At 47.0% G+C, this 20,373-nt stretch overlaps 1 protein-coding gene across 1 annotated transcript in view; it reads right to left on the bottom strand.

The window, feature by feature from the left end:
• LOC144498950 (metallophosphoesterase MPPED2) overlaps positions 1-20,373 on the bottom strand; it is a 185,684-nt gene that overhangs the window by 152,081 nt on the left and 13,230 nt on the right. The window contains exon 3 of the mRNA XM_078220923.1: positions 3,424-3,605. Within this exon, the coding sequence (XP_078077049.1) occupies positions 3,424-3,605 (182 nt within the window). The remainder of the gene's footprint in view (positions 1-3,423; positions 3,606-20,373) is intronic.

Genomic DNA, 20,373 nt, shown 5'->3' on the forward strand with positions numbered 1-20,373 from the left:
CTCAGCCTTGAATATACTCAAAGGCTCAACGTAGAATCCCTACAGTGCAGAAGGAGGCCATTCGGCCCATTGAGTCTGCACCGACAACAATCCCACCCAGGCCCTATCCCCATAACCCCACATATTTACTCCGCTAATCCCTCTAACCTACGCATCCCGGGGCAATTTAGCATGACCAATGCACCTAACATGCACATCTTTGGACTGTGGGAAGAAACTGGAGCTCACCTACGCAGACACAGGGAGAATGTGCAAACTCCACACAGTGACCCATGCCGGGAATCGAACCCAGATCTTTGGAGCTGTGAGACAGCAGTGCTAACCACTGTGCCAGCGTGCCGCCCTACTGCTGTGCAACACATCCACAGCTTTCTGGATTAGAGGCTATCAAAAATTCACAACACTAAATTTATGCAAGTTAACCCCTCTGTCAAAACAGCAGAGGAAGGAATTTGATCCCTCCGTATTAGATGTTTCTGTAAAAACAAAATCAATACCAGTTTCATTGTAAAAAAACAACTGGTTTACTAATGTCCTACTAGGGAAGGAAACCTGTCAACTTTACCTCCAGTGTAACCAACATGTAACTCCAGTCCCATGCCAATATGGTTGACTATCTACTGCTATCAAAATTGGTCAACAGGTTCGAGGGTACCAGACCAATAAAATTAATAACAATGCTTTCCCACAACATGGATTGTTTTCCCCATCATTTCCCACTTCCTCCCCCCACTCCAGCCCTCTCACCAGCGCTCTCCAGAGTGAGACTGCACCTGCTTTCTAACCACAGTGCCCAGCGCAAAGCGACATATCTGTCGGCTGGCACAGCAAGTATGGGGTCAATGAACCCTTAAGACGACAGTAGCAGTGACAACTTTGACCTGTATAGAACCGTCAACTTAATAAAACAATTCAAGGTGCTTCACAGGAGCACTTGTCATTGAGCCAGAGGAGGGGACATTAGGATAGGTGACCAAAAGTTTGGTAAAAGTGGTAGGAATTAGTGAGCATCTTAAAGGAGGAGAAAGTGGTGGAGGGCAGGGGAACTTTCAGTCGGGAGTTGATTTTGATTTGATTTGATTTATTATTGTCACACGTATTAACATACAGTGAAAAGTATTGTTTCTTGTGCGCTATACAGGCAAAACATACCGTTCATAGAGAAGGAAAGGAGAGAGTGCAGAATGTAGTGTTACAGTCATAGCTAGGGTGTAGAGAATCAGGAATTCCAGATCGTGGGACGCAGGCAGCTAAAGGCACAGTCACCAACAGTGAGGCCAAAGAAATGGGGAATAAACAAGAAGTTGCACTCACAGAAGGTCATGGGGATGGAGGTGTTTTGGTGGCACAGTGATTAGCACTGCTGCCTCCCAGTGCCAGGGACCCCGGTTCAATTCCCAGCTTGGGTCACTGTCTGTGTAGAGTCTGCACGTTCTCCTCGTGTCTGCGTGGGTCTTCTCTGGGTGCTCTGGTTTCCTCCCACAGTCTGAAAGACGTGCTGGTTGGATACATTGGCCATGCTAAATTCTCCCTCAGTGTACCCGAACAGGCGCCGGAGTGTGGCGACTAGGGGGTCTTCACAGTAACTTCATTGCAGTGTTAATGTAAGCCTACTTGTGACACTAATAAATAAACTTTAGACTTTATAAGCACTGATAGGTTTCCACATGTCCCGTATACACCTGCCCATTCTGCTGGTGGGAGAGTCTAACAGATGGGGCATAGGACTGGATATTACAGGGCACCATGATTCCTGTACCCCCTGTCCCAAGGCGAAGAATGGAGGGGTGAGCCCACTCATAATCCTAGTGGCTGCACCACATCAATTTAACTCTGGGAACACAGTGTTAAAATTGCTTAAAGGCGGAGACTTCCACCCCTTTCTCAGGAGGAGGTCTGCCTTGGAGAGCTGCTGGCCAATCGGATGCCCTACATGCTGTGTAGTCAAAGCAGCACCGGGTGGGAGCGGTGGCTGCTGCTGGGACTACAAGCAGTCCGCACGAAGAGGAGTCAGTGCTAGGACCGGGCTAACACCAGGCCATGCTGGCGAGGAGGATAAGGGCACTGGGAGGCCGAGTCTGAGAGGTCCTGGGACAAAGGGTGGTGGGGGCAGTATGACCTCAGGGTGGCAGGAGGATGCCACCAATAGGCTCAGGGAACTCGCAATGGCGGTTCCCCCACCCCCACTTCCACGACACCAGGCTGTGCAGTTGATGCCGTCAGGCTTCCCGCGTGGGCCTCCTGCTCTGCCAGGGTTAGATGAGGACCATAATTTCCACCTAAGAGCCTCAATAGTTATAAAGGCAGGCGGGCAACCCAATGCCTCCCCACATACCCCACCACTGCTCTACCCACCTCCCCCATTACATTTTAGACTGAATGAAACAGGTGGGCAAGTGCAGAAAAAGTCACCTGCTAAATTCGATGAGTCCCCCTCCTGCACCCCCTCCCCCCACCCCAACCTAGTCCCAGGACAAACATCTTCAAGCACCCCCTCCCCCCAACAGAGGGGTATAAAATGCAGCATGCAACATCACAGCTGGACATTCAGAAGAGATGTTAAGAAACACTTCTTAACACAAAGGAGATCCTTCAAAAGGCAGTAGATGGTAGCTTGATCAGTCATTTTAAATGAATAGATGTTTACAAACCAAGGATATGAAGGGATATGAAGCCAAGGCAGGAGGATGGAGTAAAACAGAGATCAGTCACGATCTCTATGAATGATCGAACAGCCTCGAGGGGCCGAGTGGCCCTACTCCCATTCCCACGTACTCGTTCAGATTCCAAGGGGGCCTTTGGGAAAGGAGAGGTGGCTGTTCCTGTGGGCTTCGCAATGGCTTTTAATCTAGCACTGTAGTAGCAGGGCTCTGAAACTCCCCCAGTCCACAAATAGGCAATTGCAGGCGGGTAACTGCAGAGCCTTCAACTGGTGGAGAACAAGCCTTTTACCCCGTGGGAGGAGAGTCTACATTAAACACTGGAAAGGGTTAAGTGACAGGAGATCACATTTCTCTGCTTACATTTGACATCTAACCTGCTCAAAAGGGGACATTCATTTCCTCCTATTACCTGCTAATTATTAGTGGTTTGGGACAGGGTGGAGGTGGGTAATAAACGTTTGAAGAACTGACCCCAGTATAAGGCACTTCAGATGTTCCATTATGTCCCTGTTCCCTCTCAGCTTCTCCCAAGAATTAGTGACTGTAAGATAATTTTTAGGAATTGGGGAGGGGCGGGGCGGGGAGGGGGGGGGGGGAAAGAAAGATGAAAAAATATTGATAATTTGAATCTCACATTCTTGCTGTAGCAACCTGCAGACATCGGGTACTTTGATTTAATTATCAAAATTGTGAATGGCATTCGTACAACAGAGGTTAATTAGGGTCACAAAGAGCGATCAAAAAAAAAATGGACTCTTACCTAACCAATCGTTGAACTTCTTAACCTCCGTGGGGAGTCCCAGCTCCGTAAAATCACCCGTGTGAAGCAGTATGTCCCCATACGGCATCTGAATGCCATCTGTTCGGGAGTGTGTGTCTGAGACGCAGACAAATCGTGTGTGGCCCGCTGGTTTCGGAGTGTCATATGGGACAGGGTCAACCCTGAGAGCATGCACAATAAGATAAAGAGACAAAATCGTGGCATTAACAAGACATTAATATATCTGCGGCTTCCTCATTAGTGACCAGTCCAGACAGAAACGCAGACCAGTTAGCATTAATTAACCTTCAAATTGCAAAAGTGTTCCACTGATAACTTGCGCACACACACACACGCACATGGGTCACTCGGGGAGTGGGGAATTAAAACATGGGCTGCGTTAGGAGCCATGTCCTTTTTTTTTCATAAATTAAATTGCAATTACAAATGATTTACAATACCTCATTAAAAATTACGCCCTAATTAAAGTCACTTCAGAAACTGCGCCCAACGCTGTTCTACAATTAATTTAACATTTTTCAGACAAGGAGAAATCAATTCCATTTTTTTACAGCAGGAAAAGGTTTCTCAGTTGATGACAGCACTTGTGTGTGTGTGTTTTTTTTTATATAAAGAACATACATGATTTATTAACCCATTAAACGCCACAGGAGTACAATAAGTACAGAAAATGAGGTAATATTTCAAATTTATTCAGAGAAGACTCTGAAGTAATGGAGATTTTTTTTAATTGCAAGAATATAAAAAAGCAAGAAGGCATCACAACATAGGACCATTTGGCCCATCTTAATTCATCCTATCTTCTGTCATTCCGACTCCTAAGGTTATTTTTCCTCTTCACTTTACCTGGAAACCCATTCCATGTGTGGGTCATTCCTTGTGTCAAATAACTTGTCATCATCAGTCCCAATTTTGTTCTTCTCGAGTGTGACCCTGTATCCTCTGTCAAACTACTGTGGTTTAGTTGGAAGTACTGTTTCAGATCTATCAATTCTCTACCCTTCACCACTGTCCACAACCCGGTAGTATTACCTTAAGATTATCTTCCTATAAGACTGAGAAATTGGAGGCTACCCTCTGTCAGCTGTGGCTCAGTATTAGACTTGATTTATTATCACACGTATTAGAATACAGTGAAAAATATTGTTTCTTGTGCACTATACAAAGCATACCATTCATAGAGAAGGAAACGAGAGAGTGCAGAATGTAGTGTTACAGTCATAGCTAGGGTGTAGAGAAAGATCAACTTAATGCAAGGTAGGTCCATTCAAAAGTCTGATGGCAGCAGGGAAAGAAGCTGTTCTTGAGTCGGTTGGGACGTGACCTCAGACTTTTGTATCTTTTTCCCGATGGAAGAAGGTGGAAGAGAATATGTCCGGGGTGCATGGCTTCTTGCCGAGGCAGCGGGAAGTATAGGCAGAGTCAATGGATGGGGGGCTGGTTTGCGTGATGGAGTTGGTACACTCTTTCATTACTGGGTCAAAATGTTGTGAGCTTAATACGCCCCCCTCCCGCCTCCTCCCCAAACGAGCTTGAGCACAAAATCCAGGCTGACGCTCTGGGCACAGTACTGAGGAGAGCTGCACTGTTGGAGGTGCCACCTTTTGTAACAGTCATGAAACCCAGGTGCTATTTGCCATCGTACTATTCAACAAGAGAGCTGGAGTGTATTCCCTCGTGCCAGTGTAAATATTTATCCCTCAATCAAAACCACTAAAAACAAATTATCTGGTCATTGTCAAATTGTGGTTTGTTGCATTTCCAGCGTGACAACAGTGATTAGCAAACTAAGCTGTGGAATGTTTTGGGATGTCCTGTGGCCATGAAGAAGAAGACTATGTAGGTACAAAGCATTTCTGTTACTTCTCACAAATAGGTCCTCTGAACACAGGGTTGAGCCTCTTCTGTGCACTAAACCACATCCAGTCAAAGGCCAGAATGCCTCCCCTGTGATTTGGTGAACAGGCGCCGGTCACAGTACTTGAAGTGAGCTCCACTTGCTATTTTCCAATAGCAGGCTGCATAATGCAGCAAAAGCATCAAACAATATCCCAGTAAAATCACCAACAATGGCGAAATGTTTAAGTTTTAAAACGTTTTATTTATTAGTGTCACAAGTAGGCTTACATTAACACCGCAATGAAGTTACTGTGAAAATCTCCTAGTCGTCACACTTGGAGAATTTAGCACCTAACCAACACATCTTTGGAGTGTGGGATGAAACCGGAGCACCCGGAGGAAACCCACACAGACATGGGGAGAATGTGCAAACTCCGCACAGTGACCCAAGCCGGGAATTGAACCCGGGTTCCTGGCGCTGTGAGGCAGCAGTGCTAACCACTGTGCCACCGTGCTGCTCTGGTCAAGGCAATTCTCAAGATGCTGCCATCGATATTCCACCTTCTGTGAAAGAAAATGCACAGTTCGAATGATGGAATTGGCTAGCTACTGTCTAACGGCTGAAGGACCAAATGGATACGGTCATTATAATTCCGAATTAGCACCTATCAGTGTGGCTCCTGCCCCTGATGAAATTTGGAAGGGGTTGCAGTTTTGACAGAAAAATCCATTTTCCTTTCACTATACTGCCAGATTTTGCATCTGATTTACTCTAACAGTGGTCAATGTAAATTGGTACTCATGTTGATTGGTGCAATTCCCCCCCAGAGACATTAACATAGCATCTAGGCTACATTCCAGTGCAGCACTGAGGGAGTGCAGCACTGTCGTGAGTGCCACGTTTCAGATGAGAGCTGGAGTTTCCCTCTCGGGTGGATGTAAAGCATCCAATGGTACGATTGTGAAGCAGATTTTCCCAGCATCCTGGCCGATATGTATCCCCCAATCACGAAAACAGACAACCCAGCAATTATCTCCAAATCTTTGGAAAAGGGCCTTCATGCTGAGGCCTACAATTCAGAGGCAAGAGTGCTACACAGTAAGCCACAGCTGACACATCTAGCAGAGCTAGCGGCACGGTGGCACAGTGGTTAGCACCACTGCCTCACAGCACCAGAGACCCGGGTTCGATTCCCGGCTTGCGTCACTGTGTGGAGTTTGCACATTCTCCCCATGTCTGTGTGGGTTTCCTCCGGGTGCTCCGGTTTCATCCCACACTCCAAAGATGTGTTGGTTCGGTGCTAAATTCTCTGAGTGTGACGACTAGGAGATTTTCACAGTAACTTCATTACGGTGTTAATGTAAGGGACCCGGGTTCGATTCCCGGATCGAGTCTGTGTGGGTTTCCTCCCACAGTCCGAAAGATGTGCGGGTTAGGTTAATTTGACATGCTAAATTGCCCCTTAGTGTCAGGGGAACTAGCTAGGGTAAACTAGCTAGGGTAAATGCATGGGGTTATGAGGATAGCGTCTGGGTGGGTTTGTGGTCGGTGCAGACTTGATGAGCCGAATGGCCTCCCTCTGCGCTGTAGGATTCTATGATTCTAACTCGTTATATGTTGTTAATAAACCCACAGAAACTGCGCATGGTTCGATGATCTGTGCCCATCCTTTACGTTCATCCATCATTTCAGCAAAGAAAAAACTGCCTGAATCAAAATAAAAAACTGCTTTGAGTGGAGGCTGAAATTCAAGATGGTATTTTTAACCAAAAAGAAAAGTTATGCAACAAGGCTTCAGATTTTATAAAATGATCAAAAGCAGGAGGATAGTATAGGTCAGCTGCTCCTGGGAATTCCATCCACAGTTTTTATAAATTTAAGATGAACTCGAGACCAAAGCCTTCGTGCTGAGAGATTCTCTGAAGCAGCATTCTCAATCTTATTCCGAGCCAAGAATTAATTCTGCACCAGGACCCATTACGCATACCGTCCGACAGCACTTCTGCTTGGATGTTGAAGGAACTATTCAGAGCCCAGGAGCTATGGAACACCTCAAAGTTTCTCTGGATTTCCCACTTCCTTCAGTTCTAGTCAGATAACTAGGTCAACTTCTACGCTATAACAGAAGGAGAGACATGAAACCTGAACGATTAAAAGAAATACTCGAGGTGTGTTGGCATCCTGGCTTGGATCACTGTCTGTGTGGAGTTTGCACATTCTCCCCGTGTCTGCGAGGGTTTCCTACGGGTGCTCCGGTTTCCTCCCACAGTCCAAAGGTGTGCAGGTTAGGTGGATTGGCCATGCTAAATTGGCCCTGGTGTCAGGGGGACTAGCTAGGGTAAATGCATGGGGTTGTGGGGATAGGGCCTGAGTGGGATTGTGGTCGGTGCAGACTCGATGGGCCAAATGGCCTCCTTCTGCACTGTTGATTGATGGCAAGGCTGACATTTAATGCCCACTCTCTCGATACCCCTTGAGAGGGTGGCGGTGGGTCACCTTCTTCAGCCACTGCAGTTTATGTGGGTGGATATACTCCTAAGGTGCTGTGACATAGGGAGGTCCAAGATTCCAAAATGGCAATGATGAAGAAATGGCCAACATAGCTTTCTAAGTTGGCATTGTGCATGGCTTGGAGGCAATGGTGAGACATCACACTGCGCCTCTGGATGGCAAGGATACAGGTTGACACCTGGGTTTCAGTGAAATCCTGATCTCGGCTTGTTTGTCAGGGTTGAGGTGATAAGCAGAGATCAAATTCTCTTGCGTGATAGAGGTGAAGAGCAAGGGAAGGTTCGCCGGTAAACCAAGAGGCCAAGAACTGGACTGCACTGTGATGCCACACAATACGGATGGTATTTGAAAAGGGAGATATTTGGGAGGCAAAGAATCGACCGGTATTCTTATAAATGGGCAGCACGGTGGCACAGTAGTTAGCGCTGCTGCCTCACAGTGCCTGGGACCCAGGTTCAATTCCGGCCTTGGGTGACCGTCAGTGTGCAGTTTGCACATTCTCCCCATGTCTGCGCAGGTTTCCTCTGGGTGCTCCGGTTTCCACCCACGGTCCAAAGATGTGTGGGTTAGGTTGATTGGCCATGGTAAATTGCTCCTCAGAGTCCTAAGATATATGGGTTAGGGGAAATTAGTGGGTTTACAGGGTAAGCCTGGGTATGATTTGTTGCAGACTCAACAGGCCAAATGACCTCCTTTTGCATGGGGGGACATCCCAAGAAGTTAAATGACAGATTCAGGCTCCAAATTTCATCCATTCTCAGAGGATTCCTATCAAGGATGTGAAGGAATCTTCAATTCAGATTCAACAGATTTAATGGGAGAAACATGTTGATCAATAAAGTGTCACTGTGGTGACTTCACAGGGCCCAAGATTTCTGAATCCAATCCTTCAGCTGTACTTCCCAATGGCCAGTGACTTGTAAACTTGACCTTGCAGGACAGATGATTCCCAGTGGGCACCCCATGGCACATCTTTGGTGCCCACAGGATGGGGAGAGGATGGGATTCTGCAGAATACTGGAGGAAAGAGGTGCATTTTTACACAATCTCAGGCCACCCCAAAGAGCTTCACAGCAAAATAAGTAACTTATGAAGCATAGTCACTGCTGGGAAACACGGCAGCTAAACTGCACGGAGCAAGTTCCCATAAACAATGTGGTAATGAGCTGATAATCTGCTTTTAGTGCCATTGGCTGAGGGATAAAGATTCAGAGTATCCATCGATATTGTATACTGTAAACAAAGTCTAAAGATGGCCACGATAGCAGGGAGAGCGCCCCTTCAAAATAGTGGCCCTGGTACCTTTCTCATCCACCTGAGGGGGGAAGCTGGGCCTTGGCTTAACGTCTCATCTGAAAGACCACTTTTGATAGCCAGATACTTGTGCTTGGAAACAGCATTGAGAGCTTGGATATCATACAGCACACAGGGGGACATCAGACCTGGGACAGTTAGGAATTCATGATCACCAACTGCTAGACAGTGGATGCAGCAAAGCAAGCAAGGCCAACTACCAGTGGGGCAGGGACAGCAGCAACATGGCATTTACATAGTGCTTTAACATACTAAAATGTCCAGAGGCAGTTCACTGGAGAGGTACCAAACAAGATTTGACACCGAGTCACGTATTGAGGCATTATTCAGATGATCAAAGGCTTTGCAAAAGCAGTCAGTTTTAAGGAGTGTCTTAAAGCACACAAGGACGGCACGGTGGCACAGTGGTTAGCACTGTTGCCTCACAGCGCCAGGGACCCGGCTTCAATTCCAGCCTTGGGTGACTCTCTGTATGGAGTTTGCATGTTCTCCCCGTGTCTGCGTGGGCTTCTTCCAGGTGCTCTGGTTTCCTCCCACAGTCTGAAAGACGTGCAAATTAGGTGGATTGGCCATGGTAAATTGCCCCTTGGTATTCAAAGATGTGTAGGTTTGGGAGATTAGCGGGATAATACATGGGGTTATGAGGATAGGGCCTGGCTGAGCTGCACTGATGGAGAGTTGGTGCAGACACGATGGGCCGAATGGCCGCCTACTGCACTGTTGGGGTTCCACGATTCTATAAGCGATATAGAGAGGCTGAAAGGTTTGGGGAAGAATTTCCAGAACTTGGTACTGAGGCAACTGAGGGCTTGGCCACTAATGGTGGAGAGATTATAATCAGGAATGCTCAAGAGGCCAGAATCAGATACTCTACGGCCTGCTATTACTCTAAAACCAGAAGGGCCTCCAGCTTTGAAAGCCTTAATTGGGTACCCAGGAAAACACCCCTAATCCCTGGACAGAAATCCACCCCTGGTCTTCAGTGGTACTCAAACCCACCAGTTCTGGTGCTCGTTTAAATCCTCAAGACCTTTCTTAAGCACACTCAAATGTACCTTTCCCCCAAGATTAGGGCAATAAAATTATCAAAGGCTGGCAGCCCATGGAATTTCATTCTTATCAGTTTAAAATTAAATCAGCAACTAAGGAGGAAAAGATAAGATTAATATCAAGGCTTGTTGATGATTCCGAATTAATTGCGGAGATTGCCGGTGGGCCTCATTACAGTAATAGCACAGCAGAAGCAGGCCATTCAGCCCATCAAGCCTTTTACAGCATCTGATTAAATCATGGCTGATCTGAGAAACTCTTGCTGCGCAGGTAAGGGAGTCCAGAACAAGGGGAAATAACCTTAAAATGAGAGCTCGGCCATTCTAGTGATGTTGGAAAGTATTTCTGAAAACAAAAGATAGTGGAAATCTGGAACCGTACGAAAAGTTGTTTAGGGTTGGGGATCAATTGAAAGTTTCCAAACTTAAATTCACGGAATGGGGTTAGGCACGGTTATTAGGAGTTATGGTACCGAGACAGGTAGATTAGCTTAAGATGCAGATCAACCGCAATCAGTAGGAATGGTCAAAGAGGCTCGAGGGGCTGAATAGCCCTCCTCTTGATCCTAGAATCCCAACAAAAATCTATTGATCCCATTCTCGAATATGTTAATCAACCGCTAGCATCCCAGTCTGCGAGGATGTAAGTTCCTGTTTTCATTAAATACCTTTCATGTGAAGCCGTATTTTCTGAGTTCACTGCTGGGAGGTAAAATGGAAGAATCATAAAATCCTACAGTGCAGAAGGAGGCCATTCAGCCCATGAGGTCTATACCCACCACAATCCCACCCAGGCCCTATCCCCATAACCCCATGCATTTACTCTGACTCCCTGACTCTAAGGGGTAATTTAGCATGGCTGAGCCACCTAACCCGCACATCTTTGGAGTGTGGGAGGAAACCAGAGCACCCGGAGGAAACCCACGCAGACACAGGGAGACGGTGCAAACTCCACACAGACAGTGACCCGAGCCGAGAATCGAACCCCTGTCCCTGCCACTGTGAGGCAGCAGTGCTAACCACTGTGCCACCGTGTCGCCCCAATATGAAGCCATATTTTCTGAATTCAGTGCTGGGAGGTAAAATGAAAGGAATTTCCAAAATGCATTTCTGGCAGGCCTGGCTCCCTTTCAGATTGGAAATTTACCCCCGACACCATCATTGAAAAGCAAACGGTATACGCTGAAACAACATAGAAAAGGTCTCCCAAAAGAATGCAGGAACATTGACTGAAAGTAGATAGTTTCAGTGTTGCTTGACCTTTTCCACAACTTGTGCGTGGAGTCTACCCTTCCTAACTCAGCTTGCTGAGATCACTTCTCGCACCCTTCCTGCATTAGATTAGCTATCTCAAAAACAGACCTGGGAACAAATATGGGGGCTTTTGGGGTATAAGAGTAAAGAGGTCTTACCACAAATATATGGGACATTGGTGAGATCACAGCTGGAATAGTGTGTGCAGGTTAAGTCTCCTTACCCAACGATATAGCTGCCCGAGGTTTGAACCAGTGTCCCGGGAGTATTAACCTGGGCCGCTGGACTGTTAGTCTAGTGACATTACCACTGCACCACCATCGCAAGAAACTAAAAAGGGTTGTGAACATAGCCCAGTCTATCATGCAAACCAGCCTCCCATCCACTGACTCTGTCTCCACTTCCTACTGCCTCGGAAAAGCAGCCAGCATTATCAAGGACCCTACACACAAACAAAGGTTTGCAATTCTGCTTTCTGGGTTGAGAAGACTGTCTTGTGAGGAGAGATTGAGCTGACTAAGCCTATCTTCCCTGGAGTTTAGAAGAAGGAGAAGAGGTCTAATTGAAATGTAAAATTATTATGCAGCTTGACAGGCTAGATGTTGAGAAAATGTTTCCCCTGCTGAGTAGTCTAGAAGTGGAGATGCCGGCGTTGGACTGGGGTAAACACAGTAAGAAGTTTAACAACACCAGGTTAAAGTCCAACAGGTTTATTTGGTAGCAAAAGCCACACAAGCTTTCGGAGCTCCAAGCCCCTTCTTCAGGTGAGTGGGAATTCTGTTCACAAACAGGGCATATAAAGACACAGACTCAATTTACATGAATAATGGTTGGAATGCGAATACTTACAGCACACGAGGACGGCCTCAACCGGGATATTGGGTTCATGTCACACTATTTGTAACCCCGACAGCCTGCCTGGACCTGCAGAGTTTCACTGGCTGTCTTGTCTAGAGACAATACACATCTTTTTAGCCTGTCTTGATGCTCTCTCCACTCACGTTGTTTGTATCTTAAAGACTTGATTAGTTGTAAGTATTCGCATTCCAACCATTATTCATGTAAATTGAGTCTGTGTCTTTATATGCCCTGTTTGTGAACAGAATTCCCACTCACCTGAAGAAGGGGCTTGGAGCTCCGAAAGCTTGTGTGGCTTTTGCTACCAAATAAACCTGTTGGACTTTAACCTGGTGTTGTTAAACTTCTTACTGAGTAGTCTAGAACGCAGGAAAGGTCAGCCATTTAGGATTGAGATGAGGAGAAATTTCTTCACTCAAAGGGCTATGAATTGTTGGAATACTCTACCCCCAAGAACAGCGAATGTTTAATCATTCAATACATTGAGTCATTGAGGTGGATTGACTTTTAACTACTCAGGGAATTAAGTGATATGGGAATAGTGCTGAAAGGTGGAGCCAGGATAGACATGGGGAGATTTGATTTGATTTGATTTATTATCGTCATATGTATTGGGATAGAGTGAAAAGTATTGTTCATGCATGCTATACAGACAAAGCATACCATTTATAGAGTACATAGGGGAGAAGGAAAGAAGGTGCAGAATGTAGCGTTACAGTCATAGCTAGGGTGCAGAGAAAGAGCAACTTGATATAAGACAAGTCCATTCAAAAGTCTGATGGCAGCAGGGAAGAAGCTATTCTCGAGTTGGTTGGTATGTGATCTCAGATTTTTGTCGCCTTTTTCCGACAGAAGAAGGTGGAAGAGAGAATGTCTGGAGTGCATGGGGTCCTTGATTAAGCTTGCTGCTTTTTCCAGGCAGCGGGGAGTGTAGACAGAGTCAATGGATGGGAGGCTGGTTTGCGTAATGGGCTGGGCTACGTTCACAACCCTTTTTAGTTTCTTGAGATGGTGGTGCAGTGGTAACGTCACTAGACTAATGATCCAGCGACCCAGGCTAATACTCTTGGGACAGGGGTTCAAATACTACTACGGCAGCTGGTGGAATTTAAAATTCAAATATAAAACTAGTCTGAATAATGATGACCATGTCAAATACATCTGGTTCACTAATGTCCTTTAGGGAAAGAAATATGCCATCCTTACCCTCTCTGGCCTCTGTGCAATATGGTTGACTCTTAACTGCCACTGTCTGTCAAGCCACTCGAATGAAGGGAAATGAGGGATGGGTAACTTGCCTGTGATACCCACATCCCATGAAAGTACAAGAGCAAGGAATGATTGAGAACTTAGCATAACTTGTGAAAGCTTGCTTTTGTATCCAGGGCAACGTCTACGTTGCTTTCAGAATGTTTATAGAAAAATAGGCAAAATGGTTTTGGTTTCATCTCCCCTCAAGCCAAGAGATGAGTGGGTTTGGTGGCAATTTAATAGTTATCCACAATTACGAGGGGTTTCAACACAGAAAATGGGTGAAACTTTCCACTGGCAGAAAGATGGATAACTGGAGAACACAGATTCAGTGCAAAAGGGGAGAGAAGGAACAAAATTTGGTGCACAGAGAGTTACAATCTGGAACGCACTGCCTGAAAAGCCAGTGGAGGCAGATTCAACAGTAACTTTCACAGAATCAAAGAACTCCTACAGTGCAGAAGGAGGCCATTTGGTCCATTGAACCTGCACTGACACCAATCACACCCAGGCCCTAATCCCTGTAACCCCACGTATTTACCCTGCTAGTCCCCTTGACATTTGGATCAATTGAGCATGGCCAATCAACCTAACTCGCACATCTTTGGACTGTGGGAGGAAACCGGAGCACCCGGAGGAAACCCACGCAGACACGGGGAGAATGTGCAAACTCCACACAGACAGTGACCCAAGGCTGGAATTGAACCTCGGTCCCTGATGCCGTGAGGCAGCAGTGCTAACCACTGTGCTGCCACGCTTCAAAGGGTGAAAAGGCAAAGTAGAAGCTTTCGGGAAAGAAACAGGTGAAGTGGACACATTAGTAGCTCTTTGAAAGAGCTGGAACAAGCATGATGGGCTAAAAAACAATATATGAGAGAAAGGCCTCTTGTGTTGTGCTGTTAAGATTGAATGACAAATATGAGGAGACAGGAGAGTTGTAAGACAGATCATTTTAAGATGCCTCACAGAGTCCTCACTGCTCAAAAAACATCTCCATGTAACAGATTGGGCAACATTCAACAAAGTGCCAAAACAATTTCAGGATTTAATTATTTCGGGAGAACATAACTTTGAAAAAAATTCACCAAAAAGATTCTAGCACTTCATTAGACAGCAACCGTTCCAGTACAGCTGGTGTAGATATCAGTCATGATGTGGAGATGCCGGCGTTGGACTGGGATAAACACAGTAAGAAGTTTAACAACACCAGGTTAAAGTCCAGCAGGTTTATTTGGTAGCAAAAGCCACACAAGCTTTCGAGGCTCTAAGCCCCTTCTTCAGGTGAGTGGGAATTCCCACTCACCTGAAGAAGGGGCTTAGAGCCTCGAAAGCTTGTGTGGCTTTTGCTACCAAATAAACCTGTTGGACTTTAACCTGGTGTTGTTAAACTTCTTACTGTAGATATCAGTCACAGAGCTTTCTTTATCAAAAGGCTGTAATTATTGCAATGTTGAACAAAAGTATGTATGTGTTATGGCAGTGGGTACCTTTAAGTGCATCTCCTTAATAACTAAATGCAATACGTTTTATATACATATATATATATATGAAATTGGTTACATATTTACAATAAACCAAACTAAAACTCCAAGGATAGAGAAACAAATCTCAATTCATTCTTTCCCCTCATCAAGAAAGTTCAAAAATTCTCAACTGCAACCAATCAGGAACTTCCATGCTGTGAACCTCAATGAGTCTATAAAACCCTCTTTTTAAAACCACTGCTGAAATGGGAGGCAATCAAACTCATTTTAGATTCTCTGGAGTGTTTTTTTTCTCAGATGTCTTTTTTAATGGGAGCTTTGAGGAGATTTCACGTGGACTGTTACGGAGCAAAACCACATCCTGTCAAATATGTGTCCTTTATGGAGCACAATATATTACTGTACAGAAAAGTCTCTCAGGAACAAGCAGCAGGCTGGTGGAGTCAGCAAAGAACTCGATACTAGGCGGCACGGTGGCACAGTGGTTCGCACTGCTGCCTCACCGCTCCAGCGACCTGGGTTCGATTCCTGGTTTGGGTCACTGTCTGTGTGGAGTCCGCACATTCTCCCCGTGTCTGCGTGAGTTTTTTTCAGGTGCTCCAGTTTCTTCCCACAGTCCGAAGATGTGTAGGTTAGGTGCATTGGCCATGCTAAATTGCCCCTTCGTGTCACGGGATGCAAAGGTTAGAGGGATTAGCAGGGTGTGGGGTTACGGGGATAGGGCCTGGGTGGGATTGTTGTCAGTGCAGACTCGATGGGCTGAATGACTTCCTTCTGCACTGTAGGGTTTCTATGACTAGTTGATGCCCCGCAGTTTTCCACTGCCAGACCTCCCTTGGTTTTAATAACACAGTGGCAACTTAAAGCAAATGGAGGCTCGCTCTCCTGCGCATCTTCACACCCATACTTTTTTTTAACCCTTTGGGGAATAGTGGGGGAAAGTGGTAGAAGGACTTCTGAACTGACTTATCAGCCCATTGGACCGCATTGACTGTGGCCAACAAGTCCTGGCATTGGACTCAAGCCCCAGAACTTCTGGTCCAGTAATAGGGGCACTACCACTGCGGCACACACCTCCACACAGCTGGGCGTCGATTGGGAACAGTCTCAAAGAGTTCCCTCAAACTGGGAGGTGAAGGGACAGGGAGGGTGTAAAACAAATTCGTTAAGACGTGTCTGATCAACAAAAGTTCTCATATTTCCAATGTCCTCCCATCCAATCCTGTTGGATCAACTACAAAATCAACAGTTCAAAAGTTGACATTCATAGAATCATAGAATCCCTACAGTACAGGAGGAGGCCATTTGGCCCATTGAGCCTGCACTGACAACAATCCCACCCAGGTCCTATCCTCACCTATTTACCCTGCTAATCCCCCTGACACTAAGGGGCAATTTATCATGGCCAATCAACCTAACCTGCACATCTTTGGAGTGTGAGAGGAAACACACGCAGACACAGAGAGAGCATGCAAACTCCACACAGACAGTCACCCGAGGCCTGAATTGAACCCAGGTTACAGGCCCTGTGAGGCAGCAGTGCTAACCACTGTGCTGCCGTGCTGCCCTGAACTCCTTTTCATGGCAAAGCCTCTCGATTGGTTTTACTGAATTCCACTGAAGGATTTGTTTATCTTTCAACTCTATTCCAGCCATGGCTCAATGGGTAGCCTCTGAGTCAGAAATTGAGTGCATTCAAGCCCTGCTCCAGATGCTGCAGCACAGAAATCAGTGCCGACACTCTCAGTGCAGTACTGAGGGAGCGCTGTCTTGTCAGAGGTGCCACCATTTTGTTAAACCAAGACCCCCATCTGTCCTCTCACGTGAATTTTGAAAAAGAGATATCTTCCCTTTTGCTTATCCCTCAGCCAACATCACAAACAGGTTCATAGAATCCTACTGTGCAGAAGGAGGCCATTCGGCCCATCGAGTCTACATCGACCACAATCCCACCCAGGCCCTATCCCCATAACCCCACGCACTTACACTAGCTGGTCCCCCTGACACTAAGGGACAATTTTAGCAATGGCCAATCCACCTCACCCGCACATCTTTGGAGTGTGGGAGGAAACCGGAGCACCCAGAGGAAACCCACGCAGACACGGGGAGAATGTGCAAACTCCACGCAGACAGTGACCCAAGCCGGGAATCGAACCCAGGACTCTGGCGCTGTGAGGTAGCAGTGCTAACCATTGTGTCACCGTGCCGCCTGTGTCGAGTTATTATCATGCTGCTGTTTGTAGAAGCTTGCTGAGCATAAGCTGACTGTCGTGTTACAACGAGATCGTGCTGCAAAAGTACCACATTGGTTTAAAAACACTTTGGGATATTGTAAGCTCTGAACAGTGCAATATAAATGCAAGTTCTTTTTGTCTTTCCAAAGACAGGTGGGACGATTGGAAGCGCAGAGAATGAAAGAGATAAGCAAGGCAGCAAGTCCTGACTAATATCCTTTCCTCCCCCCGCCCCCCCAACCAACTAAAGCAATAACTGGTCCTATGGCTCTATGGCTCTATACCTCAGTGTTGTTTGAGGAGGGTGATGACATAGGTTAACTGTGGAGTTTACCTACATAACAACAGTCGCCGCCAAAACAAGTTTCTTTAAGACAAATATAAGCAGTGCAACACCACAAAATTAAGTGCAGGGATATGAATAAAAGCAAAGTACTGCGGATGCTGGAATCTGAAACCAAAAGGGAAAATGCTGGAAAATCTCAGCAGACCTGGCAGCATCTGCAAGGAGAAAAAAGAGCTGATGTTTCGAGTCCAGGTGGGGGTCGTCTGGACTCGAAACGTCAGCTCTTTTCTCTCCTTATAGATGCTGCCAGACCCGCTGAGATTTTCCAGCATTTTCTCTGCAGGGACACAAATTTCACCCTTGGTTCCAAATATTTGAAAACAGAAGAGCTTCCATGGTACCTTTCAAGGTGGCAAAAAAAGGAAATTGTTGTTAAGTAAACACGCCCATACGTCATTATAACTGTTGAGTTTATCAGAGAATGATACTGATTAGGTCATCCAACTAGACTATCTTAAGCTTTGCTAAATCGGGCCACAGTGAAAATCTTGTTACAATAATTACAGCATTCAAACACTGAAACAAGGCACTCTGACAACACACAGGCCTTCTGCATTAGGCAGAGAGTTTGCGAGCTATTCAAAATGAAAACAGTGAGAGGTACTGAAATAACACCATGCAAGGTAACTGGGCTGCAAAGGCATTTAATTATCACCCTGTCAAATAAAAAGGTGTCTGTATTCTCCCAACAGCTACCGCATTAAGGGCTAAACCATGCAGCCTAAAAGCTTCAAGCGTCCATTTCAACTGCACATTGGCTGATTGCAGTTTGGGGAAAGAATATTGGTAAATAACCAGGTACGGGTGAAGAGTTTCCTTGGCGAGTGAACTGTTTGGGACTTGAACAGTTGTAGGGCCAAACCGAGGGAAAGAAAGAACTAGTCTGCCATCACCTTCACAGTCAAGGCCGGAATTTTCCAACCCTTTAAGCTTGCAGCATCTTCCAGTCCCACCAATGTCATAGAATCATAGAATCCCTACAGTACAGAAGAAGGCCATTCAACCCATCGAGCCTGCACCGACAACAATCCCACCCTATCCGCATAACCCCACATACTTACGCTACTAACCCCCCGAAACTAGGGCCAATTTAGCATCAACCTAACCCACACATCTTTGGACTGTGGGAGGAAACCGGAGCACCTGTAGGAAACCCATGCAGTCACGGGGAGAACGTGCAAACTCCACACAGATAGTGACCCAAGCCAGGAATCGAACCCGGGTCCCTGGCGCTGTGAGGCAACAGTGCTAACCACTGTGCCACCGTGTGAATGGTGATTTCAAAGGCTCGCCCACCCTACTGCAGGGGGAACCCATTTGGTGGGGGGGGGGGGGGGGGGGGGGGGGGTGGCAAAAGAACAAAGAGAGCAAAGAAAAGTGCAGCAAAGAACAGGCCCTTTAGTCCTCCAAGCCTGTGCCGATCATGATGGCCTAACCAAACTAAACTAGGGTGGCACGGACTGGAAAGTCCCAGCCTATGAGTCGCTTCTGAATGGCAGTCAACACTATCAAGCAGGGAGGCATAGCAGCCAATTTTCAGACAAGAAACTGCATTTGCATAGCACCTTTCCTGTCATAAAATATCACAAAGCAATTTAGAAGAGTGTCACCAAACCAAACCTGGCACTGAGCCACAGAAGGCGATTTTAGAGCAGATAGCCAAAAAGCACGGTCAAAAAGCTAGATTTTAAGGAAGAAAAAGAGAAAGCGAGGCAGTGTGTGTAGGCAGGGCACGGCAAGGCAGAGAGGTGTAGGCAGGAGAAAGCGAGGCAGAGAGGTGTAGGCAGGAGAAAGCGAGGCAGAGAGGTGTAGGCAGGACAAGGCGAGGCAGAGAGGTGTAGGCAGGAGAAAGCGAGGCAGAGAGGTGTAGGCAGGACAAGGCGAGGCAGAGAGGTGTAGGCAGGACAAGGCGAGGCAGAGAGGTGTAGGCAGGGCATGGCAAGGCAGAGAGGTGTAGGCAGGAGAAAGCGAGGCAGAGAGGTGTAGGCAGGACAAGGCGAGGCAGAGAGGTGTAGGCAGGAGAAAGCGAGGCAGAGAGGTGTAGGCAGGACAAGGCGAGGCAGAGAGGTGTAGGCAGGACAAGGCGAGGCAGAGAGGTGTAGGCAGGACAAGGCGAGGCAGAGAGGTGTAGGCAGGAGAAAGCGAGGCAGTGTGTGTAGGCAGGAGAAAGCAAGACAGAGAGGTGTAGGCAGGGCAAGGCAGAGAGGTGTAGGCAGGACAAGGCAAGGCAGAGAGGTGTAGGCAGGACAAAGCGAGGCAGAGAGGTGTAGGCAGGACAAGGCGAGGCAGAGAGGTGTAGGCAGGACAAGGCGAGGCAGAGAGGTGTAGGCAGGAGAAAGCGAGGCAGTGTGTGGAGGCAGGACAAAGCGAGGCAGTGTGTGTAGGCAGGACAAAGCGAGGCAGAGAGGTGTAGGCAGGAGAAAGCGAGGCAGAGAGGGGTAGGCAGGACAAAGCAAGGCAAAGAGGTGTAGACAGGACAAGGTAAGGCAGAGAGGTGTAGGCAGGAGAAAGCGAGGCAGAGAGGTGTAGGCAGGACAAGGCGAGGCAGAGAGGTGTAGGCAGGACAAGGCGAGGCAGAGAGGTGTAGGCAGGACAAAGCGAGGCAGAGAGGTGTAGGCAGGACAAAGCGAGGCAGAGAGGTGTAGGCAGGACAAGGCGAGGCAGAGAGGTGTAGGCAGGACAAGGCGAGGCAGAGAGGTGTAGGCGGGAGAAAGCGAGGCAGAGAGGTGTAGGCAGGTCAAGGCGAGGCAGAGAGGTGAAGGCAGGGGGAATTGCACATAGAAAAGCC

The sequence above is a fragment of the Mustelus asterias genome, chromosome 9 (genome assembly GCF_964213995.1).
Source record: "Mustelus asterias chromosome 9, sMusAst1.hap1.1, whole genome shotgun sequence".
Classification (NCBI taxonomy): Eukaryota; Metazoa; Chordata; class Chondrichthyes; order Carcharhiniformes; family Triakidae; genus Mustelus; species Mustelus asterias.